The sequence below is a fragment of the Fusarium coffeatum genome, assembly GCF_003316985.1.
Source record: "Fusarium coffeatum strain FIESC_28 chromosome Unknown BRIP53273_contig_150, whole genome shotgun sequence".
Taxonomy (NCBI): domain Eukaryota; kingdom Fungi; phylum Ascomycota; class Sordariomycetes; order Hypocreales; family Nectriaceae; genus Fusarium; species Fusarium coffeatum.
The window spans coordinates 112,301-136,284 of NW_022157943.1; the positions used below are offsets into that span (position 1 = coordinate 112,301).

General features: G+C 49.1%; 7 protein-coding genes across 7 annotated transcripts; 4 read left to right on the forward strand and 3 right to left on the reverse strand.

Annotated features, from left to right (window-relative positions):
* Positions 1-167: 167 nt before the first annotated feature.
* On the forward strand, positions 168-3,129 carry FIESC28_06991 (uncharacterized protein; the record flags this gene model as incomplete). The annotated part of the gene is made up of 3 exons (XM_031161133.1): positions 168-600; positions 654-2,939; positions 2,993-3,129. 3 exons carry the CDS (start codon positions 168-170, stop codon positions 3,127-3,129), a joined length of 2,856 nt encoding a protein of 951 aa, XP_031014831.1.
* Positions 3,130-4,287: 1,158 nt separating this feature from the next.
* Positions 4,288-6,568, reverse strand: FIESC28_06992 (uncharacterized protein; the record flags this gene model as incomplete). Its single annotated transcript, XM_031161134.1, has 2 exons — positions 4,288-6,356; positions 6,409-6,568. The coding sequence occupies 2 exons, from the start codon at positions 6,566-6,568 to the stop codon at positions 4,288-4,290; spliced, it is 2,229 nt and encodes a 742-aa protein (XP_031014832.1).
* A 1,216-nt stretch (positions 6,569-7,784) lies between these two features.
* On the forward strand, positions 7,785-8,491 carry FIESC28_06993 (uncharacterized protein; the record flags this gene model as incomplete). Its single annotated transcript, XM_031161135.1, has 2 exons — positions 7,785-7,918; positions 8,059-8,491. The coding sequence occupies 2 exons, from the start codon at positions 7,785-7,787 to the stop codon at positions 8,489-8,491; spliced, it is 567 nt and encodes a 188-aa protein (XP_031014833.1).
* Positions 8,492-9,227: 736 nt separating this feature from the next.
* On the forward strand, positions 9,228-10,151 carry FIESC28_06994 (uncharacterized protein; the record flags this gene model as incomplete). Its single annotated transcript, XM_031161136.1, has 3 exons — positions 9,228-9,464; positions 9,533-9,817; positions 9,873-10,151. The coding sequence occupies 3 exons, from the start codon at positions 9,228-9,230 to the stop codon at positions 10,149-10,151; spliced, it is 801 nt and encodes a 266-aa protein (XP_031014834.1).
* A 574-nt stretch (positions 10,152-10,725) lies between these two features.
* FIESC28_06995 (uncharacterized protein) lies at positions 10,726-11,367 on the reverse strand (the record flags this gene model as incomplete). The annotated part of the gene is made up of 4 exons (XM_031161137.1): positions 10,726-10,871; positions 10,961-11,032; positions 11,254-11,274; positions 11,364-11,367. 4 exons carry the CDS (start codon positions 11,365-11,367, stop codon positions 10,726-10,728), a joined length of 243 nt encoding a protein of 80 aa, XP_031014835.1.
* Positions 11,368-11,952: 585 nt separating this feature from the next.
* FIESC28_06996 (uncharacterized protein) lies at positions 11,953-14,459 on the reverse strand (the record flags this gene model as incomplete). The annotated part of the gene is made up of 3 exons (XM_031161138.1): positions 11,953-12,905; positions 12,961-13,858; positions 13,911-14,459. The coding sequence occupies 3 exons, from the start codon at positions 14,457-14,459 to the stop codon at positions 11,953-11,955; spliced, it is 2,400 nt and encodes a 799-aa protein (XP_031014836.1).
* Positions 14,460-16,795: 2,336 nt separating this feature from the next.
* FIESC28_06997 (uncharacterized protein) lies at positions 16,796-17,548 on the forward strand (the record flags this gene model as incomplete). Its single annotated transcript, XM_031161139.1, has 1 exon — positions 16,796-17,548. One exon carries the CDS (start codon positions 16,796-16,798, stop codon positions 17,546-17,548), a length of 753 nt encoding a protein of 250 aa, XP_031014837.1.
* Positions 17,549-23,984: the final 6,436 nt, after the last annotated feature.

A 23,984-nucleotide genomic window follows, 5' to 3' on the forward strand; every position in this document is an offset into this window, starting at 1 on the left:
TACTGGAAACCTAGTTGCCGTAGCTGCGGCACGCCATGCGACAGTAATTGAAACTGATTTTGCACCAACCAGCCTACGAACTCATATTTCTTTCTTCTGGACTGGCAATAGCAATTTCTCGAACCAAACACAGAGCTTGTTCATTCTTCAGCTACTGAACTGCGATCATGGCATCTATGTACGACGCAGGTTATGGTGGTCACCAGCGACAAGGACTGCCCAGATCTGCCCCGCGACAGCACGGTGGTGCGCCGCCACAGCAATACGGAACACAACCACAACACGAGCGACAACCAAGAGGCTATGACTATGATGATTATAATGAAGGTCCCGGTCAAGGTTACGGAGGACAGTACCAAGAGCCTAACTACGGCAGAGGGCCACCTCAAAATCCTTATGGACGCGGTGGGCGGCCAATGCCCGGTCCTCATGGAGGGCCAATTCCTCGATCACAGACGGCCGACCCGCATCGTAATCAACAGCGACCTCCTCCTCCCCGGGGAGGTCCCGGGCCAGGCCTAGATCAAGGTATGCCAAGTGGCCATCCTGCTCGGAATGGTATGCGCCCAAGCCCATATGCCGCGAATTCGGATCCCGCAGGTGAGTCCTCCTCGCATTATGATATGCTACTCAGCTTACCAGATTGCCAAAAGCCCGCCGACATATCATGAACAGTCCTCCCATGAGTCCTCGAGATGGTCAGTTTGGGCATCATTATCCACCACAAGAGCGACGAAGACCAGAGATGGGTTATGAGCAGCAGATGGTGGATCAAATGTCGAATTTGGATATGAACAACAGGCAAATGATGCAAACAGGTGGACGTGCGAGCTCTGACGCCCAGCGCAGCCAAGGTGAGTACGGGCGACCGCCGCCGAATGGCGGCCGTGGACCTCCTCCCAGAGGACATACCCAAGGGCAGCATACTGGCTACGGGTCTCAGGGTGGTTATGGAGATTATAATGATACATACAATGGCCCACAAGAACCTCCCCGGGGTGGCTTTGGACCGCCAGCGCGAAGCAGAACCATGCCGGTGGATGATATGAGGCAGACGACAAACATGCCACCCCCTCAGCGTATGGACCCAATGCAATATAGCACTCCGGCTGGCCGAGGGATACCTCAACGACCTTCGACCGCCGGCGGTCACCGGGCACCCCCTCAGAGATCATATACAGCGGCCCCGCAAGGAGCACCAGGCAATACCTATGACAATGGCTACAACGACGGAAGTGCATACCAGAACCCACCGAGGGCTTCATATGAAGACGTCTACGGCACCTACCCCGACCCTCAGCAGGATAGCAACCCAGGCTACGGACAACATCCTCAACAGAATCGAACCAGTCTTCCGGACTTTGACGCGATACCACCTCCAGGACAGCGCAGTTCTTTCGAACAATCAATGCGACCTAGCAACGAACAGCCTCAACGCGTAGCCCATCAAACCGCGGTACTCAACCATGCAAAGTCTCAGCCAATGCTTCGCCAACCCCAAACCGCCGTTTTTGAGATGGCTGGGGATGTGCCCGACGTCCCTGCGGTTCCTCCTATCCCACCTATGAATAGTTACCAGTCAGGTTATGAACAAGAATATAATCAGCTACCCCCTAGGGGGCCGAGTGCACCAGCAGCAATGAATGGCACACATGCTGGAGGGCCGACCAATATGGATGGTCTTCCTTCACATCCGGCACCCATTCGCCCAGGCTTGGTGCAAGACTCCGTGGTTCGCATGAACAGCAAACCAGCCCCTATTCGGAACTATGGAGCTTCGACGCCGGCACCTCGACCCCAACAACAGCATCAGCAACAACAGCGTCAACAGCAACAACAGCGTCAACAGCATCAACAGCATCAACAGCAGCCGCAGCAGCCGCAGCAGCAGTCACTGCCTCATAACAATGGCCCGCAGCCGCCTGCCAGAGAAGAAGGCCCTGTCACAACTCAAGAACTGGAGCATCTTAGAATGCTTATCAAGAATAACGCGAGCGACCAGGAATCGGCTTTGAGACTAGCTAAGAAATTGGTTGAAGCTGCCGATGTGCTGGCACCCAAGATGCCGGATCCCAAGCAGCGCATGAGAGCACGCGAACGTTATCTGATTGATTGCCACAAGATTCTCAAGAAGCTTGCAAACGCTCAAAATCCGGATGCCATGTTTTTGTTGGCCGACTGCCTTGGAAGAGGTCTCTTCGGCGAGACTGACTATAAGGAAGCTTTCACACAGTACCAGTCTGCGGCGAAACTCGGACATGCTGCAGCAGCCTATCGAACAGCGGTATGTTGCGAAATCGGTCATGAAGATGGAGGTGGCACACGAAAGGACCCAATGAAGGCCATTCAATGGTACAAGCGAGCCGCAACCCTGGGGGACCCCCCAGCAATGTACAAGGTTGGAATGATCTTGTTGAAGGGGCTTCTCGGTCAGCCCAAAAATCCTAGAGAAGCTGTGGGTTGGCTAAAGCGAGCGGCAGAGCGAGCGGACAAGGAGAATCCGCATGCGCTACATGAGCTAGGTTTGCTATACGAATCAGCGCAACCAAACGATGCTATTATTCGAGATGAAGCATATGCCTATAACTTGTTCCTTCAAGCTGCTAATCTGGGATACAAATTCTCTCAATACCGACTCGGCTGTGCCTTTGAGTATGGATTGCTGGGCTGCCCGATTGATCCCCGCCAGTCCATTCAGTGGTATTCAAAAGCAGCAACGCAGGAGGAGCACCAGGCAGAACTTGCGCTGAGCGGCTGGTACCTGACGGGCAGCGAAGGTGTGCTGGGGCAGAGTGATACTGAAGCATACCTATGGGCTCGGAAGGCTGCTATTGCAGGGTTGGCCAAGGCTGAATATGCAATGGGTTACTTTACAGAGGTGGGAATTGGTGTCCCGCCCAATCTTGAGGATGCAAAGCGTTGGTATTGGCGAGCAGCTGGTAAGTGCTATCAATTTAACGACAGAAACAGACGATGACTAACAACCCTCCAGCCCAAGACTTCCCCAAAGCTCGCGAGCGCTTAGAGGATCTGAAACGAGGCGTAGGCAAGAATGGCGCCCGCCAGCGTGAGCGCATCTCTCGGAGCAAGATGGATCAGAAACAGGAAGGCGATTGTGTCCTCATGTAAGCTGCCATGACGATTCTTCGACTTCTTACTACAAATTACGAACCAATTCTACACAACCTTCACAACGCAAGCCAACAAAGAAATGACTATGAACCATGAAGCTTTTAGGACATGAGCGATGTCTGTTCGGTACGGAGAGAGGAAAAGCAAACTCAGGCGTGTATTTAAGGAGATAAAGGGGCGTTGGGTCTGGTGTCTTTGGATAGCATGGGCAGGCTTTGCATATGGTGCAGATATATATACCACATGAGCAGCGGGATAGTTTGATATGGCAAAAGAACCATCAAGAATGGTCAAATCACCTTTTTTTCTCAATGATCATTGTGAATCAGAAGAAGCATCCAATTAGGAGCTATATTACTGAAACGCATGTTGTTCTTGGCATTACCAGCTATCAGCCTTGCGTGTCAATAAGGCCTGGTATCAGGGCAAGGTCGTGTTACTTGGTGTACTAGATGATTCCGGCTTCAATGCGCCCAGGAACTGTAAACACATATCAAATCCTAGTTGAATTCGCTGCTAGTCACAAGAAATACACAGATCCGGGCTTTCCATCTAGTTTACAGCATTATGCATATCAAAACATGGATCTGCAGGTATTCCTGAGATTACCCTTGTGGCACATTCTTACGCGTCAGATAAGACATCGCCGGAACACCATTTCGTAGTCATGTCGCTTGACTACGTTACGTACAACACACTGCTTTGTCATGTATGGCATGTGATAATTGCTCGGATGGGCCGGGTCTGTAGCAGGCTTGTCAGTTGCACGCCACCACCCGCATTTGAATAAGCCAAGACATGGTTTAATGTCGAAACCGATGAAAGTTTGAGGTCTTGGTTCTCTCTCGATGTGTGTGCATAGTTAAGCGACTGGCGTTGTCTGTGGTAATAGAAAAACCTCGACATGTCGTTCTAGTGTTGTGCTACCTTATTGGAAATAGGTCGATGCAGGAACTTTGTCATTCTAAGCGCTGTCATTCTATCAAATGCTATATGCAAATCAGGCATGCTGTAGCACATGCGTGCTGCCCTGTAGGATGCAAGTAATACCGAATTCCAAAACTCCTGTATGACGAACAAATAGACCACAATAGCAGCAAAACGCCTTCCTAAAATGCTTATGATGCGTTGGAACAATGCAATGCCAATGCACAATCAGAACTTCTCCATCAAGTTGGCTCGAACCGTCCACATGCGAGCTCTCTTTCCAAATATGTACATGGGAATTGTGAAAAGCATCAAGACTAGCTGGATAATGCCAATCCAGATATAGACCATCTTGGGACCATCTCCATGGAGCCAGTGGGTCACAAAGAGACTGAAGACAAGACCGTGCAGAATGTTCTTCGAGAAGTTGAGTGTGACCAAAGCCTCTCCGGCATATTGACGGTAGCTGTCCACACAGAACGTGATGGCTGTTGTCGAACCCAGCGAGCATCCAAAAGAGACAACACCAAAGAAGAAAGTAGGGACCATCCAGTGATCTTTCTCCTCGGCAGACCACCCAAAGCCCATCAGGCCAATGCAGGTGGTGATCAAAATAGGGATGGCCATGACAAGACGGAACTCGGGCTCGTAGAGCCCACCATTACGGCGAGACATTGTCTTGACAATAATGTCGCTGACCTTTCCTGCTACACCAGTTCCCAGAATGCCACCAACGAACGGCGAGATGTAGACTAGACCCGTCTGAAGAGCAGTGAAGTTGTAAGACTCTCGGTCGCGATAAATCATGGCAATCGACTCGGAGATGACGATGAGCCAGCCGACAGAGCAAGCGTATACGGCAGATGACCACAGAACGGCGGGGTATGCAAAGAGAACAAACGGGCGAATCATAACCTTGAACCAACTATCACCATTAAGTCGTCCATGCCAGGGTTTCAGAGTTTGGGTAAATGACTTAGGGGGCTGTTGGCGAAGGTTATGCGTGTATGCTTGGACTTTGGGTGAATCTTGGAAGCTTGAAGCGTCCAGCTTCTCGTTCTCGAGGTTCGGGCCCAACTTGAAAGAAGTATCATTGGACTCGCTTCCGGTAGTGTTGTCAGCGCCAGAAGGTGACGCCGAATCTTTCTCTGAAGGGTTGACCGCGGCTTTGGGTGACACCGGAGCGACATCGGGAGCCACAGACTCTTCATTACCTGCATCAGGTCCGGCCCAACCCACATGAAGGTTCCTACCCCGATGGTGGAAAGATGCAGGTGATTGTCGTCCATCTTGGTTAGAGGTTGCTTCAACTGGCTGTTGTCCATGTTCGGTCTCCAGCAAACCTTCTTCTCTAGTCTGTTGAACCTGGTGTCGAGACGAGAGTCGGCGAAGGAAACTGGGCCTCTTTGACGGATGCTTGGGTCTCGCGTGAGGAGTTCGATCCCAGAAAGTCTCGGGGACGAACAAGAAGAGAAGCACGGCACTTAAAGCAATGATCATGGCCAGAATCCAGAAGGTCCATCGCCAGCTGAGGCTGCCAATGATAACTGCGCTAACGAGAGGAACCAAGTTCTTGCCACCAAGCAAAAGGAGGGTGTAAATGCCAATACGGTATGCCCGCTCGTGGAGAAAAAAGATTTCGGCGATTGTAGCTGACGGAAGACATTCAACAGGGGCAACGGCAAAGCCTTGAAAGACTCTGGCGGCCAGGAGGGAGTTAAAGCTCGGAGACCATGCAGACCAAAGTGATGTGCCAATGAACATGATAGCACTGCCCAGATATACTGGACGTTTGCCATAAAGAATTGCAGTTGGTGAGAACACGACTGAGCCGAGGCCCATACCCATCATGTAAAGTCCGGTCGTTAAAGCCACTCTCTCGACGTCAACGCCGTAATCTTCGGCAACATCCGTGAAACCAGCAGCAATCAGGGGAGTAGTACCACCACCAATCATGCAGTAGAATCCAAGAGATAAGAGAGCAGCATCTCGCTTCCAGGAAGGCCAATTCAAGGGGTCGTTTCCTGAATCTTCAGGCTGGGGTTCTAGGATAATGGCGCCATCGCTTGTTTTCTTCTTGCCTTCATTCGCACTAACTGGACGGTTCGCACTGGCCGGGCGATGGCTTTCCGCCGCAACTGATGCTGCCGCTGCCGCTGCCGCTGCTGAGGAGGCTGATGCCCTTCGTTCATCAACAGCGAAACCAGTGGGAATAGAAGAATGGGAGTTCCTCGCATGGACGTTTCGCAAACCAAGGGGTTCATTGCGATGCGATGCAAGCAGGAGTACAGAGCCTGCTGGAGCGTTAGTTTTGCCATTGGAATGAACTGCGAAGAGTTTTGTACTAACCTGGAACCTCGATGGTTTCTTTGTCGTTCAAGACTCCCATACTCCATTTCGACGGGCCATAAGAATCATTCTGGCGGGGAGAAGCAGAGCCGGAGCCACCGCTACCGCCGCCGCCGCCCAAAAAGCGCCGCCATCTAGGCGCATTGGAGTTTTCTGGCATGATGAAAGACTTGTCGAGTTAAGAATATGAACACACAAGAATTTTTTGATATTGTGATTTTTCTCTGGGGCAAAGGGCGGGCTAGGCGCAATGCCTGTGGACCGAGTGTATAGACCTTGATAGATGTAGGTGTGGTTTTAGGAACTGAATATGTCTCGACTATAGGTTTGAAAGAATACCGAAGAAACAAGACGAAGGTGAAGGAGGATGGAAGAGAACGAGGAGAGATGTGCAGGTAATTTCAGGGCATATATAGATGGAGATGAAGGATCTGTGGTTAGGAATGATAAGAGATGGGAAGTAGGTAGGTTGTTAGTGTAGCGAAGCAATGGAAGGCATAAAGGTCCAGTAAATTGTGGAGTTGCTCAGGCGCGTCGTATGAAGATCGCTAATGTATCGTCGGTATGGATGCCAAAGACAGAGGAGATGTCCCGCCAAAATGGTTGTAACAATGAAATCAACAGAAGGGAGACTTGGGCTCAAGTCTTGCACACAGAGGATGACAACCAAGGGAGGATGAGGTTGTCGAGGACACGGGTTCGTCCACATATATGTATGCCGTGAATAAGGGGTCTTCCTAGGTACCAAGGTTCCATGGATGATAAGAGCCAGCAGCCAAGAGGTAAGTAATGGAAGGTAGCCCAAGTAAACTTTGAATTGCCTAGACTACTTGCCTGCCACTCTAACGCGAGTAAGGTTAACGTTGGATCACCGGGCTCAACTCCACTCCCACGCATCTGGGATCCAAGGCCTGGTGACAATAACAATAGGAATGGCCACCAGCGGGAGCGGCGGCAGAACCATTAACGTCGGTCGATTTCAGGTTAAACCAAGTTTCGATTTTTGTAGATGCTGCACGCGTGACCGACTGATGGCGTTTAAACGGTGTCCCGTGCGGCCAGCTACTGGCTTATCTCACTGCAACTGCCCCAGTGGATTCTGCAGGCCCCCGCCTGTCGCCTGGGCTGCCCTGCCCGCCCGTCCAAGGGTCCTGGAGCCACCTAGAATCGCTGCGTGAGATACCTATGCCTGAAGCATCATTACATCATTGCTGAGGCCGGGCATCTCACCCTGTCTCACCTCCAGAATCTGCTCGCATCCATTCCAGGGTTTCATCCCATTCACCCACTGAGCCTCAACTGTACTGCACTACATTAGTACACTGTTTTGATAGCTCTCATCTTTAACTTACCGCAAGAGAGGGGAGGTTATCGCAATGCACACTTCTTCTCTACGCGCTGGGCTACGGCCTTTTTACGGCAAGACGTCGTCCTTGCGGTCTGTCTCAATTCAGCGAGCCTCAATCACATCAACCACACCGCGATCAGCCAAGAACCAAATATATGCCCCGTAAGTCGAATCGCGTCGCTTTAACAGATCACATGTCTCCGCACATGTTCCCTCCTTGCAACCCTTATTTGCCGATCGCTTTCTGGGTCATCGTACGCCGAGAAATAGCTTGTTTTGCATCTTTGTTGACCGCTCGCTAGTATCCGCAACAATGACTCCTTCTCAACCTACCTTTCACTTTCAACCTCGTCCCGCACACCCCTGTTGACTTTTTGGTCCGCTTCATGGTGCTCAACCTGCAAAGCTGTCAATCCCCTCCTTCGCGACCTCGTCGAGTCTGGTGTTGGCGAGGAGGAAGGCGGAGTGTCTCTTGCTACTGTCGAGTTTGATTCCCCCGATATCATGTCAGGAAATCCGAACCTGGCCATGACTTACATGATTACCAGCATCCCCACGCTACTGAGCTTTGACGGCGGGGAAGCTCAGACGGTTACCAAGCTTTCAGATGCCAGGAAGCTTGCAGATCGAGAGTTCTTAAAGGAATGGATCAGAACCGAAGCGAGACGGCATGGAGGTCGTGGAGGTGGCGGAGGAGGGTCATCACTTTTCGGAGGTTTGTTTGGCAAGTCATGAGAACCTGATCTGATAGTGCAATCTACTTATCTCGAATACTCTCCAGCACTTTGCTATCAACTATCAAAGAAGCTAAATAGAACCAACACCAGTGTATGCGCCGTATTGCGGCATCTAGATAGTAGACGACATGTTCTATGTATGCACCAATTACATATTTTTAATGTATGATGAAGACAGGCATATAGTAATATGGATGCATGTACCAGTTCGACTCCCATGATCTTGTTACTCGACCAATCATTTCGTATCACAAGAATGGAATGTGGACAGTGGTTGATTGTTCATTACCTGATATGTTGAGGCATAATTGACACGATGCATCAACCTTCGCAGCATGACCTCGTGTAAAACTTGGCACTCAATAGTCCAACAACGGATACTTGGCGTACACAATATGTGTCAAATTTCAAGAACGTAAATCAACAGTCACAGGATTGTCTGACCGGGAGGGCACAATGCCAGTATATCTTGCCGGGCACTGCCATGTAATAGAACACCTGAAAGAAGAAACACATATAGATAGATCGGTAAAGCTTAATAGATCGGGAAATGTTTAAATTCGAGATACCATGTACGTCAACTGCCGGGTAGCTGACGCTAAGTAAGTGCTTTCCTACCTACTATGTTCTCCCACAACCTGCGCTCCACTATGACACTTGTCGCACAGTACCTATAATTGAACCTCAAAATCCTTGATAGCAACCTAACAACCCCCATTGGCACAGCCCACAAAATGGCTTCCATGTCACGGATACCTCATCTTCTAGAGCCATATATTGCTCTCAACTCTGAAGGCTCGCTAAATCTTGTCACAAACGTACTTGGCGCAAGTTCAAACTGGCTGCTCCTGCGACACATCTACTCATACTTGAGAGGAAGCACAGATGATGAGAGCACCAAAGACACAGGCGTGGTACTGGTCAGCTTTATGAGAGATGGTGCTTTCTGGAGGGAGGGATCTTCAAAGCTGGTGAGTGGCCCCGTACTTACGGGATTACATCTTTGTCAATATATGGAAAAATGCTCATACCGCACTAGGGGTTGGATCTAGATGCCCTCAGCAGGGCAGGACGCTTCGCTTTCGTAGATGGACTCACGGGGCTCTACGATGACGCCAAGCCTCAAGCACCAAGTGCACGCAAAGAGAGAGTACTAAGAGGTACAGATCTTGCTGACATCAAGAGGGAAATAGAGGGAGCTCTTGGGGACTTGCGAGCCTCGAGGAAAGTTCTCATCATTGATCAACTCGATGCCTTGCTCGCCGTTACTGATGAATCAACCACGAGTCTCACGTTACAAAACCTCGTTCTCGGTCTCCGCAGTGTAAGTTGAAATCAAACTAAACGGGCCATGCCAGCATCTGACTCGAATTTCTCAGCTTGTTCATAGCGCTCTTCTCACACTTTCTGCCGACACACCTCTAGTTGCTGCTCAAGTTACCACTCTTGAACGAGAGCACGCCAGCCTTGTCCTCTCGACAGCTCATGCGGCTGACGCGGTATTGGCATTACGTATGTTGGACACCGGAACAGCGAAGGACGTCAGTGGTGTGGTCCGAATTACAGGCTCTGGCATTGAAGGAATGGGGGGTGCCGTTGAGTACCTCTATCACGTTGTTGCAGATGGCGGTGTTAAAGTCTTTGAAAGAGGAACATAGGAATGCAAATACAATAAGATGAAGATCACGAACAATACAGCGATCGCAAATATGCCGTCAAGATGAGCTTGATCACACCGTTGTAGCTTACCACTACGTAGCTTCAAGTCATGCCTCGGTTGAAGGGTATCAAGCATAAAGGCGTCAATTTACCGGAACATACCTATGTCCGGATCTTTTCTCACGTATGTCCTCTCGAATGGCTATAGGCGCATTCATGCAGAATCAAGATGCCATTTCAGAACCTCGTAACCGAAACCCTATGGAATCTCAGAAGAGCAAAGGGTTCTTTTTTTTTACTTCCTTGCTCAAACATGTAAAACACCGTGCCCATGCTCCAAGCCGCCCCTTTACGGTCCTTCATCCACGAACCAACAAACACAACCGCCCGTCCCTGTCACCACCTTGCTCCAATTCCAACCAAATTCCCCTGCGGTCTCAGCTCACGCTATGAGAGAGCCGTCGTTGTTGTTTTGTGCATGCTCGAGGGAATGGGTGTTTTCGAACGTCCGTGATAGAAGAGGGGTAGGGCCGGAGAGGTGGTGGAGGGGGTCAGAAGGGATGCAGTCCCAGTTTAGGCCTTCTCGGCAGTAGCGCCACGGGCACCCTTGGGTGTGCCAGTCTGGAAACCGTTCTTGAATCGTCGGGACACATCCTTGAGGTAGCGAGTGCGGCCGGTACCGACGGTCTTTCTTCGCTTAGCCTTCTCAGACCAGTTGTCTATAGAGCTTGGTCAGTACTGCAGTTCAACAGTGTCGGGTTTCTCGATATCGAATTTGTCGACGAAAATCTGTAAGGTGTTCACGTACACTTGCGGATCTTGGCAGCAGGGTAACCGCAAGAAGAGCACTCATGCTTCTGGATGTGAAGAGAGCGGCGACCTAGAGAAATCCCATCAGTATTTCCGAATAATTGTGGCATTTTTTTTTTCCGAGTCCACCCATCCAGACATTCTTCAACGCTCGCAATCGTCCAACTTCGGTGCCGCTTCTTTATCGAATATTCCATTGCGCGTATCGAGACATGTCTGGATCAAGGACCGGAGGGCACAAGAACTAACCGCATCGTCGGCACAGGGTGTGCGTCTTGTTGTGACGCTTACCGAAGCTGGAGGTACCCTTCGCTGTTGAGACGCATTAGCAAAACTGCAGAAATGCTTTCGAGAAATTCATCTGCTGTCGTTTCGCGACAAGCTGACGGTCGGCGACATACTCATCTTGGCTGTGGTGTTTGGGCGGTTAGTTGGATGGCGATCGAGAGATTCTCAATTTGGGAGACCTTTTTTGCCGGAGTGCGAATTTACAACCCTAAGGAGGTGAAATTCAGGTGTGGGCGATTAGCCGTCATGTGATGTTTAGAGGCCACGTGACTGGGGCAAGAACGACTCTTCGCTTTGTCGCACGGGCTCGTGGTGGGGCAGCTTGGGTCGTTCAAGTTCAAACAATTGATCAGTCATTGAAGCTTATTGGACAGAGAGTATTTCAGGTAGTGGAGGGATACAGTAGGTACAAAATGAGGTTGAATTGTATTGAATTAAATCGAATCGAACCGCATTGGATTGGATTGGACCGAAACAAGCTTCTTTAAATTGAATAGTTCTCCCATATCATTAAACAAAAAAATCGTCCCACTAACATCAATCAACATCAATCGTTATCGAGGTATCTCGCACACCTAGCCAGTCATCCTTTCCAAATCGCATACAGCCCAGACCATAACGCCATTAAAACCATCAATCGCCCAAAACCTCGCTTCCCAAGCACATGTTCATGACTGATATTGTCTACGACTTCTGTAATCCTCAGTTCCACGAGGAGGGTCCAATGGTGGTTCCTTCAGGCACCGATTTCGAAATGGCATGTGTCTTCCAATCCATCGTCTCCAGAGCACCATAATTTCCCCACCAGTTGGGAGGAGAAGCGCTCGTCAGGTACAGTGTGAAAAAGATTACCATGGTCGACATGATAAGACCGCAATCCAGAGCTGCCGAGGTGACGTAGTTGTACTGGAGCCACCAGCCAGTATATCTCCTCTTGATAAAGCGGTTAAAGAAAGCACCGACAATGCCCCAGCAGAGATAGATATAAACAGAAGCTGGAGGCAACATGCCGGCACCTCCATAAATCAGGGGGGTGCTGACATATCGCCATATTGAGCGCGGCCACTTGCGAGCCAGGAGCCATGTGATAATAGGTGTGACAGCACCAACCAGCCAGAACCACTGGAGGGAAGAATATATCGCGCCGTGGCTAAAGATACGGGCTGGGCCAATGGCTCCCCAGATGACAGAAGCCGTGTAGAATACACGACCGCCTGGGCATGTGTAGTTGTTGGGTTGGTCGATAGAACAGACGTCGGGAATGTGCCCAAGAGCCCAGTTCATGACACAGATCTGCACAATAGCTGACCAGATCGACGCCACAAGCTGCGACGAGAACATGACTCGAGGAGGGACCTTCATGTAGTGCCCGAGCTTGAGATCCTGGGCGAAGTAAAGTGCCTGGCCCATGCAGATATAACCGTAGTTCTTGAACATCATCATAGCCATGGGGCGACCCGGAACCATGTAACCAATGATAAACTCTGTCAGAACGTTAAGGCCGAGCTGGATGTTGGTGATAGCCTGGACAACACCAATGGGGATCAGCCACAACACGGGTATGAGGAGGCAGATGAAGTAAGCCCAGACAGGGAAGCCTGTTGGCCAGCCAGCAATGACACCGATTGAGATCGCTACCATGACAATGAATAGAGCTGTTTACGATCAGTATCGCTACATATTGATGATGTATCGAGGGGGTTGACTTACCAGCATACCACCAGTCCTCTGCATCTCGGTACTTCTTCATCAGGCGCATGTGAACATCATCCTCCTGGTTACGGGCAAGCTTGAACTGTCTCCAGATCTCATGCCCATGGTAGAGCACAACGTGTACGACAACAGCTGTCACAGCCGCGAAAGACAGTCCATACGAAAGGGCGAATTGCGTTGGCAGGAAAAGCGGCGAGTACTCCTTGTACGCTGTCTCGTTGAAGTGGAAGTTCCCGTCGAGGATCCTCGAGACGTTGTAGATGGCGCCCGTGTTATCGTAGGACTCGGATGACTGTACGGGGAAGTAATCCGCATACCATGTACCGGTGAAATGAATGCCCATGGAAATGCAAATGAAGAAAACGACAATACCCACGAGAACGTTGGCAATGGCGTGGAAAGGCGGGATCAAAGGAGACTGTAGGTACCCGCTGTAAACGGTCCAATCGAAGGATGTAGGCATCAAACCATAGCCAGTCATGCCGCCAAAGAGCTTGTTGACTGTGACGTTATGAGGCGCAAGCCAGCAAACCCAAGTAAAGTAGGACAGGCCCTTGAAGATCCAGCCGGGGAACCAGTACCAAACGAAGCCTCCACAGCCCACAATCAGAAACCATCTATAACGTCCCATCTTCCAGCCGTTGGTTTTGGTGGGGTCAGAGCCGGAGTGGTCGTGAAGCGTGTAAAACAATGCGCAGTTGACTAGATCGGTAGGCCAGATCATGGCAGCAGGCCACACTAAGAAGCGACGGGCAAGACCTGCCAATCCATAACCGGTACAGAGAGTCGTAATTCCAAATAGGATCTGGAACGCCCAACCGAACTTTTGGCCGTAGAAAACCTGTTGGGCAAGAAGTACATCGGTTGCATAGAGAACACCACCACCATAAGCAGCCTGAATATGAAATTAGTGACTGTTCAAGTATGTATGCCAAGGAATCGCTTACATTAGACATGGCGACAATCACCACATGCTCCTTGTAGTTGAATTTCCCTGGCTTGAGGTTGAATTTGAGGCCAAACATGTTCCATTCACGATCTGGCATGATCAAATCCCAGCCGAGACCAAACGGATAGGCGACAAGCTGAACAACATAGGTGGTGACCGTAACACTGGGATTTCTTAATGAGAAGAGCATGTTAACACCGGAGCCGATGGTGCATAGAATCAGGCCAATCGCCCAGGCGCGAATAGTGTTGGCGGGAACATCGACATCGTAGTTTCGGACAACAGATCGGACTTCGGGATAAGGACTGTTGTCTTCCATGAGCGCGTGCTCAATCTCAATCCCCTTCTCGGCATTTCCTGTCGCGATAGCGGCGTCCACATCTGTGAGGTCGTCGATGGGTAAGTTGGGGTCAAATTTGTGCGACTTTTCGAATTGCTGAAGGTTCTCGAGATAATCGCGACCGGAGGCGGAGACAGTCTCGAGAGGACCTGGGATAGGAATAATGTCCTCGGCCTCGTGGCGCTTGCGAAACAGAGAGGGCGCCATGGCGATTAACAGATATCCGTTGCAGGGAGCAATGGACGACTACAGCGATAGCGAACCAACGGCGATGCGTAGGTTGAAGCCCGCTATGGCAGCGACAACAACAGCCTGGTCTTGGTCTTGGTCTTTTGTGTTGCGAGGCGATGTTGAAGCAAGCAAAGGAGGAAGCCGACAGCGGCTGCTGCTCTACTGGTGTGGTTATACAGACTGAGACTAGGACGAGGACTGGGGGGATCTCAGCCCCAAGAGACAAGGAGGGACAGAGGGTCGCTCCCCGCGAAGGGACAATTGGCACACCACATTCTGCTCTTGAGAACAACACCAGAACCCGGTACTAGACGACTTGGGTCATAGTGTTGTTTTCTGTGTATTGGCTATCGCGGGCGACGGCACGGTTCAGTCTAGACCACCTTCTGGATTGGGGATAGATCAAGCTTAGGCCATGTCACCTCCAGAACTTCCAGTCTCTGAATCTTCAAAATTTCGGACCTTTTGTCTTGTTCTCTTATTTACTTGGCCAACTCTTCGAATCCGTACCTGGGTTGGGAAGCTTCAAGTATTCAACTGCATTTGAAACCACGAAGCCTGTCGGTGTTCTTTATATACAGTACCTACTCGAATGGAAGGCAGCACACCTATCTTGACGACCGCCCAGCATGCCCAGGATAGCCCAGTCTTCTCAAGGTCACATCAGGTGTTGGCACGCCATTTAGAAGATCTTAATTCATCCAATAAGCCGTGGTTCAGATGGTGCTCAAACCTTCAGAGAGCGCTGCTTATCTCCAGCCCCTCTAGGATTAGCCTCGGCCCATAAGATAACCGTCGGCGCTGTGTGAATGTGATCTCTAGTATGTGTCAGTCCCAAAACTCGACCCAGCCTGGCACTTTTGTCTACACAAACGGCACGTCCGGCTGTAAATTATGCTCTGAAGACTGAACGAGAAGAAATAAGCAATTGTTAGTTAACTATCCGTAGTCCTCAAGTGATTCAGGGTCCGGTCAATTACTGCACAGCCCTGAACGCTTACCTCTTCGCCGCGATATCGGGTCCAGTATCCCAGATTCAGTATGCTTCTGGAACAGAGAGGCTTAAAGTCGGCGGAGGAATCTCAGATACTGTACGGATAGGTACTCTACAATTACATACTCATCCTGTTGGGGTTCAAGTAGAAGGAGAATGAATTTTCCTGTATATTACGTTCTGTTTTAATTGTCCCACTTTATTAATCCGAAAAACTCGTTCACTTCAACAAAAGGTCCTTTGATAAGTTAAAGAATATGGTTCCATTCGACTTCAGCTTTTATCATGTGGCGAACTTTTGTTCAGCTCGGCTCACGTTGTTACTAAAAGGATGGAACCTTTGATGAGCCCACCTCTGTAAGACAGCGTAGCGACATCGGTATAGAAGTTTTGTTCTGCAGCAAAGACTCATAAGAATAAACCCTTTAGATTGAACGCTGTTGAGGTTACAAGTATAATTCAAATAATCGCCCAGCGGGCTCCTGGCCTAGGTACTAAGTACGTGGAGACTTGATGATAAGCCGGGCCATCTTAGGTAGTTAATAAACGACACCCAACTGCAGCTGGGTGAAATTCAATCGTCTAAGCTATACGTGTTCGTTCTTGAGTTGTCATAAATGCATTTGTGAGCCCATACACCAGAGAAACTTATGAGTGACTTCAATAACAACAGACAGTCAAACCTGATGCCGAAGAACACCACACACCATACACCATACACCATACACCATACACCATACACCATACACGTTCAAATGGATACCAGCTTGTTCAGAAGCTGCGTTGTTAGGATTTTTGATGGGCAGGTGGTATATGTCTTTTATGCCCCGTGTGTGTACATCACGCACCTCCAATTGCTTTGTCAAACAGAAGCCTAATAGATAAAAACAGGTCGGGTCTCTTCTATTCTAAGATTCTGCCAATCGATATAGGTTATCACTTATGATTGCCTGATGATAGAGGTGCACCTTGAACACCAAAGAGACTAAGACATGAGTAAATAAAAACATTGACCATTTGCTTTAGCAATGTCATGAGAGGCCAGACCAAGGTATCTCGCAAACATTATCCAGGGTTGACTCAGACCAATCACGATATGTATGCGTCTGTTGAATTCTAAGTTGTCCGTCCATGAGTTGTTCACGACTACCTACTAGGTAGGCAAGATTCCGTTTGTATGAAGGTGACGCAATGACTGTTGCCTGCCTAGCATGATGACCTTACCTACACTTAAGGTCCGAGTTCATTTGAGCATCAAGCGCGGGGTAATGAACAAAACATTCCACCGCATCTTACTTGTAACCGCGGAGCAGCCATAATGTCGACTACGCCAGGAGTGACTTTCCGCAAGGATGGGAAGAAAACATTCATCCCGCTCGAGAATAACCCAGAAGTCTTTAACAAGCTCATATATGACCTTGGCGTCTCCGAGAAGCTGGGTTTCTACGATGTCTACAGCGTTGACGAACCTGACTTGTTGGCCATGATTCCTCGCCCTGTTCACGCCCTCATCTTCATCACTCCCGCGCCCATGTGGTCTCGCGTTCGCGAAAGTGACCCTGGGTCAACAGAGTTGACATACGACGGTTCTGGCCCAAACGAGTCAGTCATGTGGTACAGACAAACCATCGGACATGCTTGCGGCCTCATCGCTCTGTTGCATAGTGTAAGCAATGGTACCGCCAAAGACTTCATCAAACCAGGCTCGCTCCTTGATAAGATTATCACAGAAACACGGGATCTCAAGCCACGTGCCCGTGCAGACTTCCTCTACAATTCTGTCGAGCTGGAGAAGGCTCATATGGCTGCTGCCGTAACTGGGGATTCTGCGGCACCTTCTAGTCAGGAACCTGTTGGTTATCACTTCATCAGCTTTGTCGAGGGTTCGGACGGGCATCTGTATGATTTGGAGGGGGGATGGGGCGAGCCAGTTGATCGCGGTATTCTGAATGAGAGTAATGACCTTCTCAGTGATCAGGCATTGGAAGCTACAGTCAAGAAATTCACCAAGGTTGCTGATGGCAATCTCGAGTTCAGCATCATCGCTCTGTCAACAGTTCCAAACGAATAGTAATTGGAGTAACACGGCCGTCAAGATAGATTGCGACGGGACCTGAGGGTATAGAAGTACTTTCTCTCATATTACGCAATTCAATTTCACAGCGCTCTCAGCTTGACCAACTGATGAGACGACTACACGGAATGGTTTGAAGGTTCTTCCTTGTGGCTTTATAGCGCGGTACTGTGATAGGGGGTTTGGAGTTATCCTGCACCAAGTGACACTTGTGCTATATCCAAACGTTACAAAACCCAACCCGTCGAATGACTGACACCCAAATCTATCAAGACACACTGCTCGTGTTACTGTTGTGGTTATGAGATTCCATTCGGCGCCGTTCTCTAGCCTTTCGATGAACCGCATTCGAAGTAATGCTTATGGCTAATGGTAAAGGTTCTCTAATCACATCGATAGATTCATGCCAATTGGTGATTTTCTTGATTCATGAGTGTTAAACACGTGGAAGAACAAAAAGGCTCCGTATCGGCAACTGCATCTGCGCAGTGCTGGTCTTGTAGGGCCTGTTGTATAACTCTGCCACTGCCGTCCGCGCCTTGTTATACCTCAGATGCAAATATTTGTTTTAGTTACGATGTTCTATACGCAAAGCAGTGCTCGAGGAAGACAACTCGGGTACTCTATTATAAGCACCGTCCGCTTCCAATGACAAGAGTATTGTTTAAAAGTGATTTGATAATGGGCTGATTATCTCTAATGTCATGCCGGTTCTGATCTACCAAATAGGGGAAGCTATGGCTTCAACTCTCCAGAACTTCTTCGACTTCCTGCATGTATTAGGGCAAAAGTGCGTTGTGTTACAAGAGTTTCTGCTTTCAGGGGCATGGATCGTAGGGGGGTGCTCAATATATGCTGGTGTTGGAGTGATCTGTTGCTATGCGATTCCTGTCTTCTGCCTGACTATGGATCTACGCTCTTATACCACTGGTAACTTGTAAGATGAACCGGAACCGGACTCCTCACGTTTCATCAGATACTTGCAATACGTTTTAGCTCTGCTCCTTGTCACATGAAGTCCCGTGCTTCTTCAATCTTCAGATCCGTGGAGGCTAGTTCTGCATTAGACTTCGGAACACGGCAGTACACCTGTTACATGCATCATCGGGTATGCAGCTGGCCGGCTACCACGTTGTGAAGCATATACACGAGGACTTGTAAACCATTCAAACTTTGTACAACAGGAAAGTCATGATGCTTTCCCCACATTCGTTCTTACTCGTCGTTATGATTTCCTCTGCGTGTGCTGAAGAAGTTTCTCGTTCATTGGATGTCTCGGACATTGACCCGCCAAAGAACTCATGGCGCTATGAGGAATTCTATCCACCTAGTGACAAACGTCAGCGGTGTCTCTTATCTTCTGCTCCAAGGTCAACATAATATAATCTAGGTACTTGCCGATAAGCTCTGTGCTTAACTACATGGCTTCCTGTTTCTCCTGCGGTGTTACGTGTGTACTTTTTGAGCAGTTTCGTGTCACAGAGACTGAGGCTCAATATGTAGAATATGAAGACAGCCCGAGTTTCTTTGTTAGTATTTGGCGATAATACAATGTGGAAGTTGTACACTAGGAAACGGGTCTCGTAAATATTTAGCAATGAGCACCGCAAGAACCACGGCTGAGATACCACCGCGTTCATCTAACACAAAGTAGTATACTGAGACCATGGATGATAAATTTGTTTCAAACCTTCCCTACCGAACAACATAGCAGTGACCTTACAATGTCATGTATTCAGATGCTTACCCTATAGAAGATATCCGAGACTCGCGTTGAGAATATTCAACCACTTGGATACCTCTATCATTCCAACAATGGTTGGTCAAATGATTGTTCGGTAATCTAGAGTCAATATTCACGTCAAGAATGCGGCTGCCTAGTTATTTGTGATCCGTTATCAAAGAGTAACGTTATGCTGTGTAAATGTCATTGATTGCACCAGAGCAGATCGATGGTCGGTGAAATCACATCATGATCACTGTATCCGTACATACAAATTCTATCATTTTTACTATGCGTACGCCAGTAGTATTAACCTTGGAAGGGGTTCTGTCACAGCTTTACGATTTCTGCTGGAGGTGTCGATCTCTACACAGCTCATCAAACATGCCATGGTGCTCTAATTAGACATGAGAGCATTTTGCCGGGCAGTATTCCGTTGTCGCAGGGATACGTGGAAACAACTAAGACATACATGATTAGCAATGGAGCAGGTATCCGTAGAAGTAGTACAAAGAACTAACAGTGACATTCGTTCAAGATGATGATGCCCTGGCTCTTCACGAGCAGCCCAGCCAACACATGCAATAATTACAGTATTCTAGAAATCCCATGTCAAGACCCGCTCGGTTAGTGTTGAAGATCCCCCTGTGATGGATGTCAAATTTAGCACGCGCCCCATTTCACTTAACTAACGTCACTGGATCCAACTGTCACCAACGTAACGGTGGTCAGGACTCGGCCGTTATCATTTCTGTTGCCAATTTAGATGAGATGTTAATTAAACAATCAACCACTTCAACACTTCTCAGCCTTGCGCGCTCGTCCAAGCGACAGAGCAGACACAGTGTGCAATGCCCGGAGAAAAAGGCCCGCGGTAACCCATATAAGTCTCAGTTACTACGCCGAGCATGAAATAACCGTCCTTTTATTGTCGAGGAGTGAGAGCTGATGGGTGGGACGATGCCCAATAGCATCGAAGGAATCTGTCTGCGTCTTCAACACCAAAAGGATAAGTGGATGAAAACCTAGGCGAAGCTACTGTACGGGGCGTGCTTCTCTCGTAGATCATGGTAAACGATGATGTCCTTTGGCTTCTTCGTGATCGCGATGAGAGATCTGGTAGGGCCCCTTTATCGAATTCACACCTGTATTGACTGGCATATCCACATATTGATAGACAGATCGTCAACAGCTGCAGCTACTCAGCCGAAGCCTTGTATGATTGGAGAGAATTCAAAGACCCTTGAATTGGCAACAAAGATACGTACTTGGTATTGCAGCCTCGCACTGCCCTTGAGATAGCCTGTCGTCTGGTGTCTGCCCTGCTGTCGAATAACAACGGCGGCAAGAATCAGATACATCACATTGTACACCGAGCTCAAGGCAACTTGGGACAGCAGAGCGGGCGAACAGACCAGCTAGGAGGATCTACCTATACCTATGTACAAGCACCTAGACCTTGACGTAGAGGTCCAGGCGGCCAGTCGCCTGTGGGACCGAACCCGAAAGGATGGATCTGTTCTTAGTACACTTCAAAGGCTTGACAGGGAGAGGAGATTTTCCCTATCTTTCTTTCTTTCTTCTTTCTCCCCTTTCTCTCATGCATTCCTTCTAATGTGAATGGGGCGACGCAGGGATCGTCAACAAGTTCCCAGCAAAGCTCATATGTGCTGTGGCTTCTCTGCCAAGTTTCGGTGTACTTGTGATATTGGTGATATCGGTGGGCGTATGTACTGCAGATAGCCAGCTCATCATCAGGGGTCCTTTTCGTTGCATTTTGACGACGGTGAAGCACCTTATAGTGCAGCGCAGCGCAATACGATACATACTTGCATTCTGCAGTCGATATCAGAAGTTCATGTTTTAAGGTAACGCCGGTAACCGGCAACAAAGAGCCAGCCCAGGCAAGGCCGGCAGATCGACGATGAGAAAGCGAAAAGACAACGTGACTGGTCGGATCAGAGCGGATCAAGCAGCAGCTAAGCAGGCTAGTTCGAACGGTCTATCCCGGGGCATGGAAGTGTATTTTTGGATGTAGCCTCATTGGGCTCAGCGTTGAGCCTCGTCCACCAGAATAGGAGTGGCTTCGTGGACTCGCGCACGTTGGTAAAAAACGCCAACATTCGGTCCTTGTCCCTGACCCTGACCCTGGCCTGTTTAGCTGCTCAGAAACAGAAACTCGTCCCATGTCCATCTCATCGTCCTGCTAGACTTGTCCAAAGAAGTTTGGTACTGTCAGGCTTTACGTCATTGATTATACCGTTGAACAAAAGCTACCGCCGGACTATCCGGGGGAGATGAAAGAGAACTTAGCATGCCATGTATCGAAGCAACTCTCTCAAACCGATGAATACTACCCTAGCTTTTTAGTCAACAGCGAAACCCTACAATTAGCGCGAGGTTTGGGAGGGATCAAGGACAACAAAACAAAAAGCTTGTCCACTCGTTCTTGTGTCAGTACGCGTCAATACCTACTTGAACCATATTGGAAGACGCGTACTCGTTAACTAGTAACTAGTGGATGGTGACGGAATGTGGGTTTGTCCTGCAAGGTACAGCGCGAAGAAACAGGGGAGATGCCCAGGATCCACGATCGATCTAGTCGACGAGTACCTCAAAGGTACATGCTGGATAGGTACTTCGCTACTCTGTACTGTCTCTCCTTGATGTGTGAGTGACTGCTGCTCCGTGCCTGGCCAGGAATCCCACAAGCTCCATCGGTAAAGTCACTTTCTTATTGCCAAGATCAAGCTGGAGGATGTCAAGGAAGGCCCACCAAGTTCTGCCAAGTAACTGGCACACATCCAGCTTGGCGCTGGGAGCAGACCAGTTTAACCCCCCTGATAGCCCTGGCAATCGAGCCATGGCAGCGGAGAAGACGCGTATCAAGACCGCTGCTCCGTAGGATACCTATACCTAGGGATGGGATTTGTCGCCGAAGCCCCATGCATGCCTGGAGAAGACGAAATTCGATACTGTGATGGCTTTTCATGCATCGGTCTTTTGAGAGGAGACTTTGAACGGAGCCAAGTCCGCAACTCTAAAGTATACACTGTAGACTATAGATTGTAGACGGGGATATAGACTCCGGTTCTTGGGTGTAACCATGAGCGGACGCTAGCAGCTTGAATCTTGAATCTTGAATCTTGAATCTTGAATCTTGAATCTTGAATCTTGAATCTTGAATCTTGAATCTTGAATCTTGATAACCATCTAGTAAGTAGCTAATAACTGCCCGGGTAGAACCGTACATATACCCTACTTAAAACTCATTTGTAATGCGCTGTGCAACGCTCACCTAGGTGCAGGTTACAGAGTACTTGCTGGAGAGGTCCAGACCGAAGAAAAAAAGAGTCATCGACTGCAAATTTGTTGACAAGGCTTGCCCGTTCTACTAGCCCGATGCAGAAATGGCCGTTGAAACGGAGCGGACACAATTAATCGTAGACTCACATGTTAGCATCCATTTGCTAGGCAGGCTGTTGAGTTTTAAAATAGTACTGTAGCCCTTCTAATGGAAGAGAGCAGGGCATGACCCCGCTGGGCCAGCACTGATAGCCCAAGCCCCCTGGTAGCCGTACGTATTGGATTGTTTCGAAACTTCAACACCAGGTGAATGTTTTGCGCACCGTCGACTTGGACTGAGTATAGCTTCAAGAGGTTGGGGTGTCGTCATGGCCTTCTTTCTTTTCTTTCTTTCTGGGGAGACAGTACGTACACAAAAACCCCTTCCTTCCATTCATCCATTGTCAAGTAACGGATAAGAAACAGTCCGCCCGCACAACCCAAAGCGGAGGACGTTAAATCGCCGGTTGGTGGAAGATGGAAATTGTTCCGTTTACCCACTGATTGATTACCTATAGTACCTTGGTAGGTATCTACCTACCTAGAGTATACTTCGCCAGTGATCTTTCTCTCTTTTCTGAGTTCTCTCCTCTCCTCTCCATCTGCTCCCCCCTCTTCTCCCTTCTGTGGCGCAGCATGGGTGGGATGTGTGCGTGTGCTGTACGATGCTCCACGACGTCGAACTCTACACGAGGTTTGGTCGCCCTGCATCCAGTCTTGGCCAGAGCGAATAGGTTAGAGAGGCCAGGGGAAGATAGGTTATCTTTGGCATGTGCTGGCTTCGCCCATTTGTGTACGGATAATAATGCGGTTATTATACCCTCGGTTCAATGAACCGTAAAGTCATGACGGATTTTAAATCCAGGCACCCATGTTGAGAACTGGATGAAGAAATTGTCATTAAACTGTGCATATGCACACACACACACACACGCACGCATATAAGCGTTATTGATTGTGTTATAGTACAAACTTCGTTGTTGATACTGCAATAATAGCGAATTATTCAACATTTGAGACAAGGAAATCTGCATTGAGTGGTTTCAGAAGCTGGTTATCATATGCATGTTATTCATTTCAATGACTGGGTGCCTATCGTCGGATGGCGACATCACATCACTTTACCCATTGCATCCGCGTGTTGTACTGGAGTCTGGAGTTTGCTCCAACGTCAGCGCAGCCCTGTGCCGCACGCGGATGCGAGAACGGGATGCTGCTGGTAGGGATCACGATATGGAGCGAAGGACTGACGCCTGACGGTGGGCAGGCAATTTTGGGTAGTTTGTATCCGTATGATGTTAGATGGATTGGAGGCAATCATCGAGTCAAGGGTGTCGTCTAACCAGGCCATCCATCCATTGACTT